We start from the raw sequence: 17396 nt of genomic DNA, 5'->3' as shown, positions 1-17396 counted from the left end.
CTTTTAGTCTTACCTCCTGGACCTATGAATAACTTGACCCTTAAGTACCGGAGGGGTAATTTTAACACACTTTCACCTACCCTATTAGGCCCACACACCTGCATGCACAACTGTGGTGTCTCCTAAAAGATCTCCGACAAAGAGCCTTCTCCTGAGGCCTGTGGGGGACAGCAGCGCCACCCCCACAAGGAGCAACGCCCGATGATGAAGCATGACACTCGCAAGAGTGTGTGAGGGCACTAATTTCTAAAGGAGAAATTCCCCCACCTTCATCAACTGGGAACCAAATATAGCGACCACCTTACCTTCCTTTCTCTATTTTCCCTGTCATGCATAACTAAGTTGGTTATGGGTCCTTGTTTTAGGAACAGTTACCACACAGTGATTTCATGTTAGTCTTTGGGAGCAACAGTACTGGACCTAGCTTTTCTGAACATGCTCCCTGTCCCCAAGAGTTGTGTGGCCCAGTTTTCCCTGTCAGATAGGAAGAGATCCGCAGGGATGCCATCCGGGCCACATGCCTTGGCGGGTATAATTGCATCCAGTGAGGCCAGTATTTCCTCTCTAGTAAATGAGAGGTCGTGTGGTAGTTGCGTTGGATCGAAAATTGCAGGTTCCAAAGCAAAACTTGTGAGGCTAGAATACAGGGAACCAAAATGTTCCTGCCACGCATGGGCCGGGATGTTGTTAACAAAAGGTGGAGACTCTTCATGATTGCCCTTGCCCACGAGTGACCAGAACAGTCTGGCGTCAGGACTTGAGATGGACTTGCCGAGTTGTGCCTACCTCCTTTCATCCCAGTCCCTCTTGGCCTTCGATTGGGAAAATTCTTTTGCCTCCTCAGTTCTCGAATTGAAGGGATGTCCCCTTGCCGTAGAGCACGGGACAGTCGTCTTTTTAGGGATCTACACTCTTTGGAAAACCATGAGGTTATTTTCGAAATTTTTGCTTTACTCAACCTAAGCTTATGTTGTTGGACAATAAAGTTTTTGGCCAACTGGCCAAAACATTTGGAATGTAAGTCACTGCAGCTTACTCGTGTGGGAGGTTAGCTTGGCCGGGATGACAGCAATTCTAGTTGGTTCTCAAGGTCGCATTTTAGGGTGTTAAGCTTAGATTCAACTGCCAGGATTGTAGACCATTTTAGCCGGCGATTGTCGTTGGAGGGGGTCACCTCCCTAGTGGAGAGGAGATCATGGGCTGTCCTGACCTTTTCTCCCCACGGATGCTCAATTGTAAAGCTCAAAGAGTTGTGATCACTTGCGCATGACTGTATCATAGACATGTCAACTACAAGTGGCCATAGGCAAAGGTTCACAAGAATATAGTAGATCCGGCTAGATCCTTTGAGCCCAACAAAAGTCATTTCCTCTTCTTTAGCAGTCTGCAGCCCGGAGCCTATTTGTAAGGGTTAGAGAATTTAACTGGATAGCTGCTTGTGACCATTTCTTTATTGGAGGAAAATCTAGTGAGGGAACTGACCACATGTTGTCCTCCTCGGTGACCTCTAGGATGTCTTCCCGATCGAAGGGCTCAAACGTTACATAAAAATCACCTGCCACGATTAAGGGGAGGTCAATCTGTCTTGCATCAGTAACTCGTCTAATGACTGCAGAGTTGGTGATCTGCCTAGTCTGGAACTACTTACGTAAACATTAAAAATGTCAAAGGACTTTCCTAGGGGGCCTTTCAGTCTGACCCAAAGGAGGTCACTGTTGTTAGTTGGAAGCTCCTCTGTTACATAATTTAATGCAATTTGGATCAAGGTAAGTGGCCCTCCAGAGGGATGGCCGTGTTTGGAGGTAATTGCCGGTTTATAAAACGTGACAAACCCTGGGATATAGACCGGGGTCAAGCTCCAGGTTTTCTGCATAATACAAATAGCGTGCTGGTTAATTACCCCAAGCCAGTGGGGGATACCTAGGGGCATATGTATCAAGTTGCGTTTTTGCAATTCTCAAATAGCGATTTTTAGGGAATCGCTATTTGAGAATTGCAAAACGGGATGTAATAAAAAATTCGCAAATGTTTTGCGATTCCTTGGCATTCCTTAATTGCGATTAGCAAATTGCTAATCGCAATTAAGGAAAAGCTTCCCATTCATGCCTGTGGGCTAGGAGGCCCATAGGAATGAATGGGAAGACATTCTCATTTTGCGATTCGCAATTTGAGAATCGCAAAATGAGTATGCAATTTCAAAGGTGCTAGGGTGTCAAAAGGACACCCTGTTGCACCCCTGAAATATGTATGTATGCACATGTGGCATACATACATGCCCTAAGGGCATGTCTGTGCGTCACATGGCACTTTGAAAAATGCCAAAAAGTGCATTTTTCAATGAAATCGCAAATTAACACCAACTTGAAGTTGGTGGTAATTTGCGATTTCTTACGGCCAAATTGCAATTTTTTTAGGCTTCATATATTGCATTTAAGGAATCGCAATTTGCGATTCCTTAAATGCAATCGCAAAATAGAGAATCGCAAATGTTGCGATTCTCTAATTTGCGATGTCCTTTTGGGATGTTACATCCCAAAAGGCCTTTTCCCGTTCGCAAACTGGCCGATTCTGAGAATCGGCCCGTTTGCGAATGGGAAAAGGGTTTGATACATATGCCCCCTAGTTTCCCCCTTATTCCTGCCATGTTCCATAAAGCTATTTGCGTAGAGTGGAATGGGGCCTTGATATCTCTACCTCAATCTGGGAGACCACCTCCGAACCCTGTGCGTCAGTTTGAGAATTAGATCTGGATCAGTACTACAATTGCACACATATTTCTGAGGGAGAACTGGGGCTAGTCAATCATTCTGCGATAAGGAGGAAGGAGGAAGATCCCTTTGGGACATCACTGCATTCTTACAATTAGCTTCAGTTGAAGGCATGGTAGGGTTCAATTGGATGTTGGTAATACGTGGGGTCAGGATCTAGCTTCCAGGGCGACTAGTTCATTCACTAGATTTTCATTAGTCAATGTTAGTTGTACTGCATTAACTGGGCTATTTTTCAGAACACATCTCCTAGCCCTCAGGATGTCATCCCTTATCACCGATTGACAACCCCTTACGTGCCTAATCCAGTGGATGGCTTTATTTTTTAGGGCCTCACCATATTCTAGTTTGTTGTTGCAATCAAGCTTTGGTAAATTTGTCATGTAAATAATGGGCTGAGGAACAGCTTTGGGGATTGGACGTGGCCTTAAAAGTAGAGGCACCTCACTACGGCCTACAATCCGATGGAATGGGTCATTCGCCGTGGCCATGAAGGTCCCGGTCAGGCCCCTACGATGTTCCTTGGGGTCTTACTCGGGAAATATCGTGGGTGGGTAGTTTGCAGTGATGATCCCCTTGGCAGCCACCCCGATTATCAACTAGGGGTGCGGGATTGATAATTAAAGTGTAAGGTATCGTTTGTGTGCTTTGGGTAGTGGAATGATTCGATTTTGCACTTGTACATGTACTCGGAAGGCACTTGGGTAATGGTATCTTGGGTGTATCACGATCTTCTATGATAAGGAATAATTTTGAGTTAAGTGTAGTTAAAGTCCCTATTGTGTCTTTAAGGGCCTGGATTCCCTCTGGAGGTTGACATCAGTTGGTATTAGATCAGTGTCCAGCACCCTGCGGCTCCCTTGGTCAAAGATTGTGTGCCTCCTGCATACTTCTATGCCACTAGGGCCCATACCCTCCTTATGTGTGTGGGTATCAAATGTACTGTGTGTTCCGCAAGGGGTGAAAATCTATTGCTCAAGAGTAGGTCAGATGGAGTCCTGCCTTGGGCTTCGCTGCGGTTGCCCGGGGAGCTGGCAGGGGGTGCTTCCGGATCTTCATGTCGCCATATAGTCTGCTGCAGTATCCTTGGGTGGCTCCTCTTCATCCACTCGAGTAGCAACCCCTCCTCACCCCTAAAGCATTGCATGATTCCAAAAATGCAATTTGTTGTTTAATGGATTATGACAGAACAGTCTTTTTCAATCACAGTCTTCTCGATGACTACTGAAGAATACCAGTGCGGTATTACACCAACCGTCCTATCACAGCGCGGCACAATTTGATGTCATGCTCATCCCCTCGCAGAGGCACACCCGCCCTCTCAATTTCTCAATGCACATTAACTCACACACAATCATCTTAAATCTGTATTTGTTTGCCACAAGATTAATAGAACTCAACCACTCAAGAACATTCACCCATGGTAACCCTCGACCAGCGTGGATCACCCGAATCAGTATAGTTAACCCATGCACAATAGGTCCACTAGACGATTCCCACACATCCCATTCAAACAAAGATGCCTGTCTTAGGTGGAACTGCCGATGACGTCTCATGACAACTCAGTTCTTTGGTTAGACACTCACAATCTCGGTGTCTTCTGCACTTTTTAATATTCCGGGAACTTAGGCCATCTCGGGACCTGCAACTCAAATCTCAATGATTGGGCCATGTCAAACCCGAAACCACATTCACTCTACTCTCACTCCCAACTACGCAAGACATCACACAATCACATTATTCCCGCAATCTAGCATACTACAGACACCCTCCTAATACTCACTCCTCCTTCTGGCGCAGATCTCGCCGCACCATCAAACTCCATCAGTCTTTGCCAGTCTCAGTCGCCTTCTGTTCTCGATCTTTGGGCTCTAGCTCAGGGCTTTGCGGTTCTAAGTTCCACCTATTCTAGATCATTTCTATGTTCTCCCCTTGCTTCATGTGCGAACCATCCTACTCTGCTACCAACTGAAAGGGTTAGGCCATTAGATCTAGACCTTTTCTAGAGACACACTCCAATTGTTCTTTTTCGCAACATGAAAGTGTAAAGGAGAAAAAAGTAGTTAACAAACAGTTAATTAGTCAATAATTCTCTTTGATACAGAATAACCCACTGACAACTACGTGAGATTATTTAGTTTATAACAATGCCAAAAATAACAGGACATAGAGTCACCGCAACACGAGGGTATAGAAATACAAAGGAATTAGCATGAAGCCAAATCTACGCATTCAATATACACAGAGCAGCATGAACAAAACTATTAATCCAAGAAGTAGAATCCAGACAATCGGGAAGCAGGAGTCCAAGTTTCCCTGCATTGAGGGTTGCTGAGTGAAAAGCATTAAATCTAGCCCTACTCTAATGCTATGATGACATCCCTACATAAGCTTTTTCAATAGAAAAGAAAAGAAGGTCTCAGTACGTGGAATATTTCTAAGAAGTCTCTTCCCCATCGATGGGTTAAGTAGCATAAAGCCACTATCACAAATAAAGAGCTTGTTCTAGGAGGCTCTCTCTCTGAAGGAAAGAAAGAAGTTGGCACTTTCCCTAGTTCCAACAATCAGCTATCCACAGGTAGAATTCCCATAGTGCACCTCCACCATACCATCCACTCTGTTTACAGTCCTGAGCGTACTTTTCAATGGTGACGTCCATGTACCTTCCTTGGAACAATTTGTCCTTTGTTCCCGGGCATTCTCCTGTTTAAATCCCAATATCCTCCCTTTATCGACCCAAATTACATGATTGTAACTTCTTCTCTCCTTGCCTAGCTGCTAAAATAAAGACATTATTCTGCCTGAAAGAATGATTCTTCACCTGCAATGCAAAATGTGAAAAAGAACAGCTTCCATAGTGCACATGAAATTCAAACTATTAATTCTAAAGCAAAAGTTGTCAGGGACTTGCATTTCAGGCCTACTATTTCAGCTAACATACACCTTGTAAGCATTACGAATTTCCGTAATCATAATACATTTTCAGCTAATACATTTACGTATGTATGAAATGCCACCATTAATAAACACTTTTTGTACATGAGCATTTGTCAGTTTCACAACACAAGTTCTTCATGTCTGCTAGTTACATTCATTCCCTATGTTAATTCTCCATTATACTTGTCAATTGCCTAAAATACATTGTGTATTTGTTAATACATTTCACAATTTTAATACTTCATGTTAATATAGTTGCAAGATTATGTGCGGGTATGCTCTACACATGATTATGATTCACCCCTACAAATTAAATTAGATTTATGCTTCATCACGCTTTTAAGGCAAAATGTGTATCTTGTATCATTTGTTTCCACGTGAACACTCCCTTTGGCTAAAATAACTCTCACAAAATACTTGCAGCTGACTGATTGGAGCAAAAAAGGTCTCATTTTCCCTTCAAACTAGTCTCTTGCATCCAAAGCTTATGTGAAATTGTGCAATGCTAAATTTCAAGTAATTTCAGTAATTTTGCAGAAAAGTAAATTCAGGAATTATGGGAATTCGAAACTACACAAATTTTGCTGGAGTATCTAAAAATTCTCCCAGGCCTAATACAGATGCCATATGCCTCACACTGAGAATTCTGATGAATGCACTGTACTATACCTAGGCCAACATGTGATTCCTATTCTTGTGAGCGAAGAATTCACCTTCTTGTGACTTCTCATCCTGCTACACTCCTTTGTTGCATTAACCAGAAATAAGTCTGTCTCTTGTAACCTACCCAAACCTGCTAACATCATTTTACCTCTCTGATTAGTCTAATGCTTACATATCTACTAACCAGCATGTTCTGTACATATGCCAATATCATCTTCTTTCAGGCTAGGGGTATCTATATCCTTGGTATTTCTGAGACAATGAAGCTCACACGGGTGTATTCAAAATTTCCCCATTTATTAGTTTCCCTACAGCCACCAAATTCTCAATCAATGGATCTCAGCTTTTCAATTTGCTCTTTTCACCCCACTCCAAATGTTTGTATACCAGGTAAAGATTTCGGCACAAATGTGTCTGTCAAATTTCTTGTGCAGGTGGCAGTTCCTTTCCTGATCAAGGCCACTATGCATGTCTCCATGCCATCTCTTCTGCTAAACACAGCACAGCTACGCCTGCCCCTTCTTTTTACGCCACTTCAATGAAATTCACTCTAAACCGATCGTTCATCTTTTAATGTTTGAAGGCCCTGGGATTCCACAATACCATTCAAGGATGTGACTTGCCCAACAGCCAGAATCTCACCGCTGAAGAGTTTGTGGGTCTTCTGCTTGTAGTGTCAGCCCAAGAAATCTTGACCACTATGAACAAGATAAAATGTAAGCAGTGCATGTGACAAATTCTGCATCATATCTTATACCTTAGGCACTGCAATGAAAGGTCCCTTAGCATCTTCAGTAACCATTTGCCTTTTGTCATCATCTTATTGATTACCACCACCACACCAGATTGATTGTCGACTAAGAACACGTCGTTCCTATCTGCTAACTTCCTCCACTAAATCTGTACTGCCACCATAGAACAAAAAGCAATTCTAGGGACACCATGCTATGCTTTCTTCTCTTCCAACTTTTGGGCAGCTCTTCTGAATCTCTCACTGTGTTCTATAATACAGTGCAACCGGTGAGGCCGCACTGGGCGCTGACCTGTGGAGGGAACCACTGACTTTAGGGGGGCGTTGTGTTTAGCAATAACTTATGATTGGAGAGGTGTGGGGCACTTTTGTCCGGTGGTAGTGAGAGAATCTGAGGAGGCGGTCATGAGGTGTGGGGTGCCAAAAATGATTGTCACACCAAGCTCCACCGGCGCTAAAGGCGACCCTGAATACAGTCTTTAATCCACATGGACACTCCGTTTTTTCCTTCCAAACACATCCAGGTTAATTCCACGGCATTACTCATGCCACCCAAAATGCTCACTTTGGCAAGGTATTGACTGCTCTAACACAGTCAACATCCTCCCACTACTAAACACCCTGTGGCACCAGCACCTTGAAAGTGAAGTCAAATGTTCAAAGAATTGTTGCATCTATCTAAATTAATATTTCCTCATAACTTCCAAGTCATTATCTAGTGCATGTTTAGATCGTCCATTAAGAGTCTGCATTCAATTCAAATGGAATCAACACCATTCCATTCACATGGAATCAAAATCATTGATTTGATGAATATATCTTTTGACTTTTGGTAGCCTGAAGCATCTTGAGTTCTTTTGCCAAACTCTCAAAATGTTTAAAGAGTCATGTGCACTCGGCTTGCTCTTCTCACAAATTAAAAGTAGTCCAGGTCATGCAATATGTGTTCTGAAAGATGGTGCACCATCAAGCACCCCATTTACAATGCCTTTTCTCCCTTCCGAACTTATTGATGGGTGCACTGGGTGAGGGGGAAACAGATTTCTATTCAGATTTGCCCCTGCTACATTTCCTGTCCAATACAAAAGCCTTGTTGATGCCTCTGCAGTCTGATTGCTCAAGGAACTCATTGAGGGGGCCATTATAGTTTTGTAATGATCCCACCTATCAGATTTCTTCAGTACAATGCCCAGACCGGACATGATCAATTCATCATTTAGCAATGAAAGGGAGGGGAGAAGCGGGAGAGCACCAGCTTGGCGGCAGGGACCCACTCCAGTGGGAGGGTGGTGTGCTTTGTGGCCCAACCCGATTTGTGGTCCTGGTCCACTGCAGGTGCTGTTCAGCTTCACACAGCTGTCTGGTGTTCAGGAGACTGCCGCTGGTCTTTTGCCATGTGGCCCATGTTGCTGCCAGTACCCTGCTGTGCCCAGCAAAATGGTGGCAGGGAGACTACCATTGCCGATGTGGAGGCACCAACACAGTGCGGAGAGTGAGCCCATTGCCCGCTCTGACTTGAACATCCCCCTGGATCGTCCCACTCACACCATCTCGACCCCCACCTTGACCCCCCAGTCTGTGTGCTGGTTTGAGCAACATGAAAGCGAACTCCCGTACCCCCATCAACACCCTACAGGCCCCGGGGATCTCTGCTGCTGCCTTGGAGATGTTGAGGCAACCGGGACAACAAACTTGAGGACATCTGGCTATCACCAGCCTGGGGATCCCGCCAGGCCCAAGATCCTTGCCCCTGAGAGCAACAACACCCTGAAGGCCTGGCTGAACGAGCACCACAAGAACCCCAGCAATTGCGAGGAGACCATGCGCTGTAAATATGTAATATATTTTTGTCCAAACATAATCGCTTCAACTTTTCTTAAAATGTAATCTTGAGTGAATTTGCAACTTATATATATGTAACTGTAATAGACATATGTACTTACTACTTTTATTAAGTGAGTTTAGAGTTTATCTGTTTCGTATCTTTTATGTAATTCATGTGCTCTAAAGTCCTTATGTAATATAACTGGTTCTATGGTAAAGCACTCTGACACCTTCGGGTAAAGTTTGTGCTACATAAAAACGCATAAATGAATAAATAAATCATAAGTAGTGGCTTTAAATGGACATGCCATATTCACTATGCCTACCTCCTTCGATACGTATTATCCTCTTTTTCCCTGACAGAAGCAAACTTCTTCACCTTCGGGTAAAGTTTGTGCTGTATAAAAATGCATCAATAAATAAATCATAAGTGATGTCTTTGAATGGACCTGCCATCTTCTTTATGCCTACCTCCTTCAATACGTAGTGCCCTCTTTTTCGCTGACAGAAGCAAACCTCTTCCCAAATGACTCCCCTTAGGCTAACCTAAAACCATCCCTAATGTCTGACCAGGTTTATTTGCCCTCACTGTGATACACTAGCTTTTTGCCTAGTTTGTGATATTTAACTATTGTATGTGTCTTTCCCAACAACCTCCGGCCTGCAGTTCTTGCCTTTCTGTCCTCCAAACATCTCTCATGGTAACTGGGTGCCTTTCCCTGTATTGTGAACACCCATACTTTGATTGAAACTAGTCCTCGGCAGGACAACAGCACAACTGTTTTCTTAAAAATATTTTTAACCCTTTCCCTAGGCAACAATGTGTTATGTTATAAAAGATGACATACCATTGTTGAAGGGGAAAAAGAAACATATCCGCAGACTTTAGATTACACTTATGCACCACTGACCATTGCTGGCAACCATTGTTTTGGCTGGAAGACCCTTCCTTGGCTTGTGGAATGCCCTTGAAAGGATGGGGGGACACAGACCCTGGGATTGACAGGTTATGCTTGCTGTGTGTCATGCAGTCAGAGACAATGCAAGCACCATGTTTTGAAGTCACTGACTAAATTATAGCTCTCCCAAACATATCTTACCTAGTATTACCCGGGGTGCTCATCGTACCATAGCCATGCCAAAACACTAATTCCAATGTACTTATTACTTGCGAATATTCCAATAGCGACAAACTCATGTACGGGAATTTCTCAAACTCTGCACTCATGTATATTTTGAATGCAGAAGTGTAGTTCTCCACCTTGACCTGCCTCGTTGCCCTGATAACTAGCTACTCACGCTCCTCCCCAACCCCTTATTGAAACTCCTATGGAGAAATATACTCCACAAACACTCCTGCTCATATTTTATCCTTCATTCCTGCCATCTGCGGTGACTAAATGGTTTTTCTTTTGTTATTCGGCACTCTCAAGACCACATTTTTACTTTTTGTTTTGTCCTTTTATTTCTCTCTTTTTTAACTCTGGATGCTGAAACCTTTTCAATTTGGGTCGCCACCAAAATTTTCTTATGTTCCCTCCTTTAAATCTTCTACCTATTGGCCCCATCTCCCTACTTTATCTCCTGATTCGACTTCTTTTCCATTCTTTGGCTCTCTGATTCACTGATCTTGCATGTTCTTTCTGTTGTAATTATCCCATGTGCCTCACCTCAGACATTTTCTGATATCTTCTTTTGTCATCATACTCCCTCATCATTCACCGTCTGGTTCTCCATGTTCCTCTCCCTGGAACCAGGTGCTTTCCCATACCTTTTACTCTTGAATTATGCTGACATTCAAATCTTTTGCTGCCTGTTTTCTTGGCCACAGTATGTGGGACCCTACTTTTATTGCCTTCTTCAAGTCTCTGCACACAATTCCTTGCCTTTTCTCAACACCTTGCTTGCTACAACATCTGTGTGCATTCCTTGTCCTTTTGCCCTCACATTTGTGGACACGTGTCTCAGAGCAGCTGCTTTTTTTCTTTTCCCCATGAACGTTAGCCTGATTTAATATAGGGGACATTAGAGCATTAGGCGAAGCAAGCCCTGTCCTCCTGTGATTTGGGAGTCAAGTTAGCATTCATACATGTTGTTTGTATATCTATTCTTGGATGAGGAGAGTCTTGTTTCAGTTCCCTATACCCAGACTAGAGAAGCTCTTGTTCAATCTTGTTTGGCGATGCCTGTTTATTGTGTGTCCATAAGTAGATGTTTTCCGAATAATATATACCTATTGATCGTACAGGAAGCAGTAGTTTGTTAACTGAACCATTTGAAGGTTTACTCAAGTGAATCATTGCCATCGACTTACACACCACGTTTTATTTGTGTTAATTAAGTGCCAGAACAGGTCATCTGAACTATGCGTGGTATGAGGTACTTGATAGCATCTGAATGGCGAACGTCACCACAAAATAGCCTGTGGATGTTGTCTGCTTAAGATATGAGACTACCTCACATTATTTTGTGATGCCTCTGGTGGTGAGGAGACTTGAATTAATATTTGGTTGACAATATCAGAATTTCTGTTTCATCTTCTCTGAAAGAAAAGTCTAAGCACTCTACTGGACCCTTGGACTCTGGACATTTGACGCAGGCAAGTAGAGATGGGAGCTGCAAATCAAAATCAATTTGATTTCCACAGTATACTAATCAAATCTGAAGAGTTAACGATGAGATTTGATGTGAGATTAAAGGGTTTTATTCAAATCTTTTAGTAATTATCTTTTATTAGGCATCAATATTTATCAATACAATGCAATAAATACAATGCAGAACATATAGCATAAAGCTCATTCCGTAAGTAACTCCCTATTCTAATTATAAGATGAGAAAAGAATCTTGAACCCATAAAGAGTTCAAATACAAGAGGTGCAACGATAAAGCTTAAAGCACTTCAAATAGCACTTCTCATGAAGAGAAGTTTAGAATATTCAGTAGAGTCTTTAAAGGTAAAGCATAGATTGTGACAAAAGGCAAAAATAAAGGGTCTCGGTAAATAAATCAATGAAGAGCTTAGAAAAGTCTGATCGGAGCACAAAGTTTTACAGCACAGAGATTTTGGGTAGCAGTATGAAAGGAAGCTCACAGGGAAGTCGCCTGGGAAAGTCTGCCCCTCACTAGCCTAGGAACACCCGCTATTATAACATTTTGATATCTACAACTAATACAAATGTTGCCTATGTACAGACTCCTTGTCCAATCAGGGTAAGATGTCTTCATGGGAACAGAATGCTTCCAGTATTTAGGGTCCTTTTGAACAAAGGTCTCACAGATATTAAGACAAAACAGTTCATGGTTAGGTCCGACACAACACAAATGAAATCATCACTTTCTCACACATCCTAACTTATAAGTCTTGTCTACGAAGTAATGTTTAAATAAATGTTAATTACAATATTCGATGCACTATTGTATTGCCTCTATGAGAAGGTTGAAAACTATCTTTCTCAACATTTAATTATGCTAGTTCAGCACATTCTGTTATTGAACTCTTAACGTATGCATATTACCACGACTGATGACCTAAGGTCAGTAAAAGAAAAGAGAGAAAACTGCATTCAGAAGCATTTCTAACTTAACATGACACATTATGAGAGCCTAGTGCTCCTATTTGCCATTAAAAAATATGGCTTCTTCTTTTAGGCCTACACGTTATTTGTAAACATTAATTGCATTCACATGTTTATTGGAAACTCTATAACACCTCTTGATTTTCACAGGGGTTTATTTGCATTTATTCATCACAAAACGCCATTTACAGCTACTCACAAATCATATACATGTTTGTTACTCTCTCGTTGTTTTCAGGTAACCAAAGAAAGGAATTTCTTTGAGACAGTCACTCGAAGAGTATGAGTACACTCCTGCAAAGCTTCAGGGACACCTTATAAACTATCTATCCCCAAACATGCATGCCAAAGTCTCCTTCGGACACATTTGGATCTCCCTTGAAGTTGACGGAGACGAGCTTTCTATACCCTAATCTTCGGTGTAATCATTAAACAATCCCCACCACTAGTCGTCTGGACTTTAATTCGCCATGGAGAAGAAGTGTAAAGGAGCGATCATCTACATCAATCCAATAACATGTTAAATCATTAAAGACTTCTAGTACAGTCAATAAAGAGGATTTGTGTGAGTTAAAGGGTTTTTATCTTTGATTGTTTTTAGGATTACATTTGTTATTTAAAAATAATTAGTCTTTTAGTATAAGCATTAAAAGTTAATATAATCCATTAATCGATATTTGATTATAACATAGAATAGAATATTTGTAAGTATAACAATTAATATTGTAATAATCAACAAGCATGTTCCATATAGGAAGTTCCCTAATCTATATATATTGGAATAGGGTAAAATAAGGGATTAGTTCATATACTCAATAAAGAGTTCTGATGAGAGAATCAATGCATAAGCATAAAGTCTTTGCATAATTAGCTGGAAAATATTTTCAGCTTTAAATAAGCAGACATCAAAGAAACATCCTGAGCCCCTCCTGTGAAGAGGGGTATGAAGAAAATGTGTTCTGGAAGTTCTGCCTTGCTCCAGGAGCATGCAATAATATAAACACACAATATTCCAAATGGCAACAAGTGTCTTTTTATTTCCTGTATTATCCAATAAGATTGTAGTAAACGCTTGGGAACAGGTAAACTCCACATCTTCTCACACTTGTGCACCAGTTGTCAAATACAAAACAAATGCTTATTCACTAACAGAAGGCTTCAAGGAAAGTTTTAACAACTGCAGTAAAAGACAAAAACATATAATGCCTAAACAACAATTCAACATGAAAAACAGACCTTTGAATGTTAATGTATTATTTTCAGTTTAAAAAGGCATCAACAATTAGGCTAACGTAAGTCAGCACTTGTTTACTTCACTTGTAGACCTATACCATTTAAGTATGATTATCTACTACATAATCTTCATGTTTAATAAATATGCTATTGAAATGTAGACTTTTGAACATTCTTAATAAAAGCATTATTGTTTGCAAATAAGATTTGCTCTTGCAAAGTGGTTTGTTCAGCTCAAACTAGGACCTTAGGTGCCAAGGAATGTAGTACTCAGAAAGCACAATGTAATACTCGAGAGATAAAGAAGTCAGTGCTGGTTCATAAAAGTATTTGTTCACGAAAGTCTCAGTAGTTTTGGAATTTATAACTTTTAATAGGATTTAATTTGACCTAAAAACCTATCTAGAATGCAAACTTTTATGTGTTAGTAAATTAAGCTTCCACCGGTGTGTTTAGGGCATTTCAGAGTGATGACAGATGCAAAGTGTGGAGATCACTGATTAACTTCCAAATGTGTCAGTCTTCACAAATGCAATACGGGGACTTTAGCACTTGAAAATGGTTGAAGATGTAATCATGTCAATCCATTTTTTGGGAAATGGATGGAAGAGTTCCAGAAATGACTTGTAGGAATGGGGATGCAAGGGGATACAGAGGGGAATAAAGAGCATATGTACTCATATGTTATGTTTATGTACACAGCAATGTATACATACTATATACCATAGGAGTATATATGTGAATATTTCATATTCCTGGAATTCTTTATGAATTTCAAGACAGTTGCATATTTTCTCCAATTGTAGGAGTAAATATATGAGAGCAAGTGTTTCAACGTTTATGAAGGTTCCAAACATCTAAACAAAAAAGATAATATAGAAATAGTAAAAGTCTTATAGTTAGATAAATGTTACAATAACAAAGTAAAAACAGTCCCACGTGTTATACATTGTTAGTGGATGGAGTCCTAATGGTATTTTATTTTATAATTTTCTAGTACCATTCTATCCATGTTTAGGTATTTATTTTCTTCTCAGTTAACAACTACAGAGACAGAGATCACTTTACCTATAATCACAATTTAGTAAAACTTGAGAATGTGAATAATATACTTTTGATATAGGAATTGTTCAGTCATCATCTGGGTTTTGGTTACGTATCAATAAAATGGAAGTTAGGGAGAATAGATAAGTGGAAACAACAGAACTGGAACAGTAAAGGAGGAAGAGTTGATGAGTGAGGGAGAGAAGGCCTGATAGACAGGGTGATATACTTTCAGAGTACTTCAGAGCAATCTCACTGATAAGTGTTGATGTATTGGATGAATATGTATGCTTTCAACTGTGTCTTGAACTGGGAAATATCTTCGTGACTGTTTAGGTCTTTTGATAATGAGTTTCATAAGGAGGGAGATAAGTTTGTTGGGGCGCCTCCAAAAAAGGAGTAGGAATCAGCGGAGGGAGGGTTACATCTCCCTATTTTACCTCATAATCATCTTTCTTCCTGAGATGTTTTTTGCCTCCTGAAATATTTTAAGCTGATGCAAGTTACAAGGGTTGCTATGATGAAATGCCTTGAAGGTAATTCATGCCAATGTAATTTTTTTTTTGTCAAAACCTTTATTGACAAATAGATAGGTCATGACACAATACAGAGTAGTGGTATAAGGCAAAAGCGATCACTGTTCCAGGAACACTCTGCAGTTTACAACAGAAAAATTAGAGGAGTGCTGAGCTAGCAAGGCACAATAACTAATGCATGCCAATTGAATTTTAATTCTGGCTTTGAGCAGCAGCAAGTAAATGTATTTTAGCACAAGGGTGATGTGATCAAACCTTTTCTGTTGTGATTAAAGTCTTGTGTTTTGAATCAGATAGTTTTTATAGTGATTGGCATGGGAAACTTGCAAATGTCAGCGTCATAAGTGAGGTCAGGAGTGAAGATGTCAAGGAATTCTGAAAGCCAAACTTGGTTCAAGTTGGATTTGTGTTTTTGTCATAGGAGAAGGAATTGTGCTTTTTTGGGTTGAGCCTGGGAAGGTTCTCAGCAAGCCAACAATGGAGTTAGATCGGTAGTACGGTACACTTTTTGTGCATGTGTTAATTAGAGGGGATATTTAACCTCTTCAGTGCCCATGACGAGATGGTCTCGTCATGGAGCACGGTTGCGCTGTGCCCATGACGAGACTATCTCGTCATGAACCCCGCCCGCTAATGTAACGCCCGGCACAGGAGGGGGAAAGGGCGTGGCACTGAAGGGGCTAAATACATTTTGTTTTCATCTATATATTGGTGAATGACAATACTGTGTTTCGCGTGAAGGGCTCTCTGACACTCCATATATAATTTAAACTGTGAATTCAAGGATACATCCTTGGGCGATGATGAGGGTGTCAATGTTAAGGTCAGAGCAGGAATTCCCCATCCTAACTAATTGTTTGCAGTTTATCCAACCCGTCATGTGAACCGACTGCCCATCCTTGCTATGGTATTAACAATGATGGCTCAATATACCCAATCAGAGAGCATACAATGCAGAAGCAATTTGCCAAGGGAAACTGTAGAAAGTGAGTAAACGTTTGTAGTTTCTGGTCATTTGGACTCAAATGCAACAGTGTTACCCCTTTCCAAATGTGAAATATGAAATCTGTTGCAAAACCCCAGGGCTAATATTGTGACTACGCAGCAAAAGTATTTGAAACCAGCTGTTTTTACACCTGCAAAATTCCTGACACTAAGGGCCTGATTATGGGTTTGGCAGTCTTTGGCCTATCGTAGCATTGGAAACCCTGCTGCGCAGTTGGTGGTGTGACTACTGTATTACGATGGAGCACCCCCAACACTGCCAGCCATTTGCAGACTGCTGCAGCGTCAGTAGGGAGGGGCGCAGCTGTCATAGGGTGGTACAGAGAAGTTTACCATTGTTCGAATTATGAGTTGGCTTTCTGATGAGCCGATCGAGGCGGGTAAGACCGCCTGCTTCGAGTCATCGGACTTGGGGTGCACACTCACCCATTACAGTTTCTTCCCTTCAGTCTCCGAAGTGGATTAGTTCCTTCAGGTCCCCCCTTCACAGCAGCATCCTGATCCTGTGGTGTAGAAATCCAGGTAAGTCAGTTTTGCCATTTAAACCCATTGACTGGGCTGGACATATGGTTTGGACTCCAGCAATAGGAAAGTACTCGTAGTAGGTATTTTTTCACATGTGTCATGCATATATGTACATTCAACACGTGTGCAGTCCAAATATACACACATGCATTGACAAATATTAAAAAACCACTCATGGCCGTCAGAAAGACCGCCGTGGTGCGAACGGTGACTTCGTAATACGATGTGAGAGCTATGAAAAGTGTAACTGCAACAAATGATGGACAGAATGCTGAATGAATATAACAATATTTTTTGGGTGATATTTTTGCTCTCTGATATTTTTAACTCAATATATTCTCCAAACACCATCCTCGTAGCAGGGCTTGATTCTGTTACCCTCCAACTGAAATGGCTGGCCTCATCAATTTTTGACATACCCTGAAGCCGGTCCTAGGATGCTTGTTTCCAGTCCAGGGAGGACCTGGCCTGGTAGTTTGGGCTGGACTGTTCCCATTGGGCGCAGGGTCAAGACTGATTTGCATATGGCTGGGTC

At 41.4% G+C, this 17396-nt stretch overlaps 1 protein-coding gene across 1 annotated transcript in view; it reads left to right on the top strand.

Annotated features, from left to right (window-relative positions):
- The window catches only part of LOC146855442 (uncharacterized), a 181448-nt gene extending 168591 nt beyond the window's left edge, over positions 1–12857 (top strand). The window contains exon 5 of the mRNA XM_085650608.1: positions 12757–12857. Within this exon, the coding sequence (XP_085506734.1) occupies positions 12757–12782 (26 nt within the window). The 3' untranslated portion in view covers positions 12783–12857. The remainder of the gene's footprint in view (positions 1–12756) is intronic.
- The last annotated feature ends 4539 nt before the right edge of the window (positions 12858–17396 follow it).

The sequence above is a fragment of the Triturus cristatus genome, chromosome 4_1 (assembly GCF_964204655.1).
Source record: "Triturus cristatus chromosome 4_1, aTriCri1.1, whole genome shotgun sequence".
In the NCBI taxonomy this organism is placed as follows: Eukaryota; Metazoa; Chordata; class Amphibia; order Caudata; family Salamandridae; genus Triturus; species Triturus cristatus.
The sequence above is the reverse complement of the archived record's forward strand: the minus strand, read 5'-3'. Positions and strand labels throughout refer to the sequence as shown.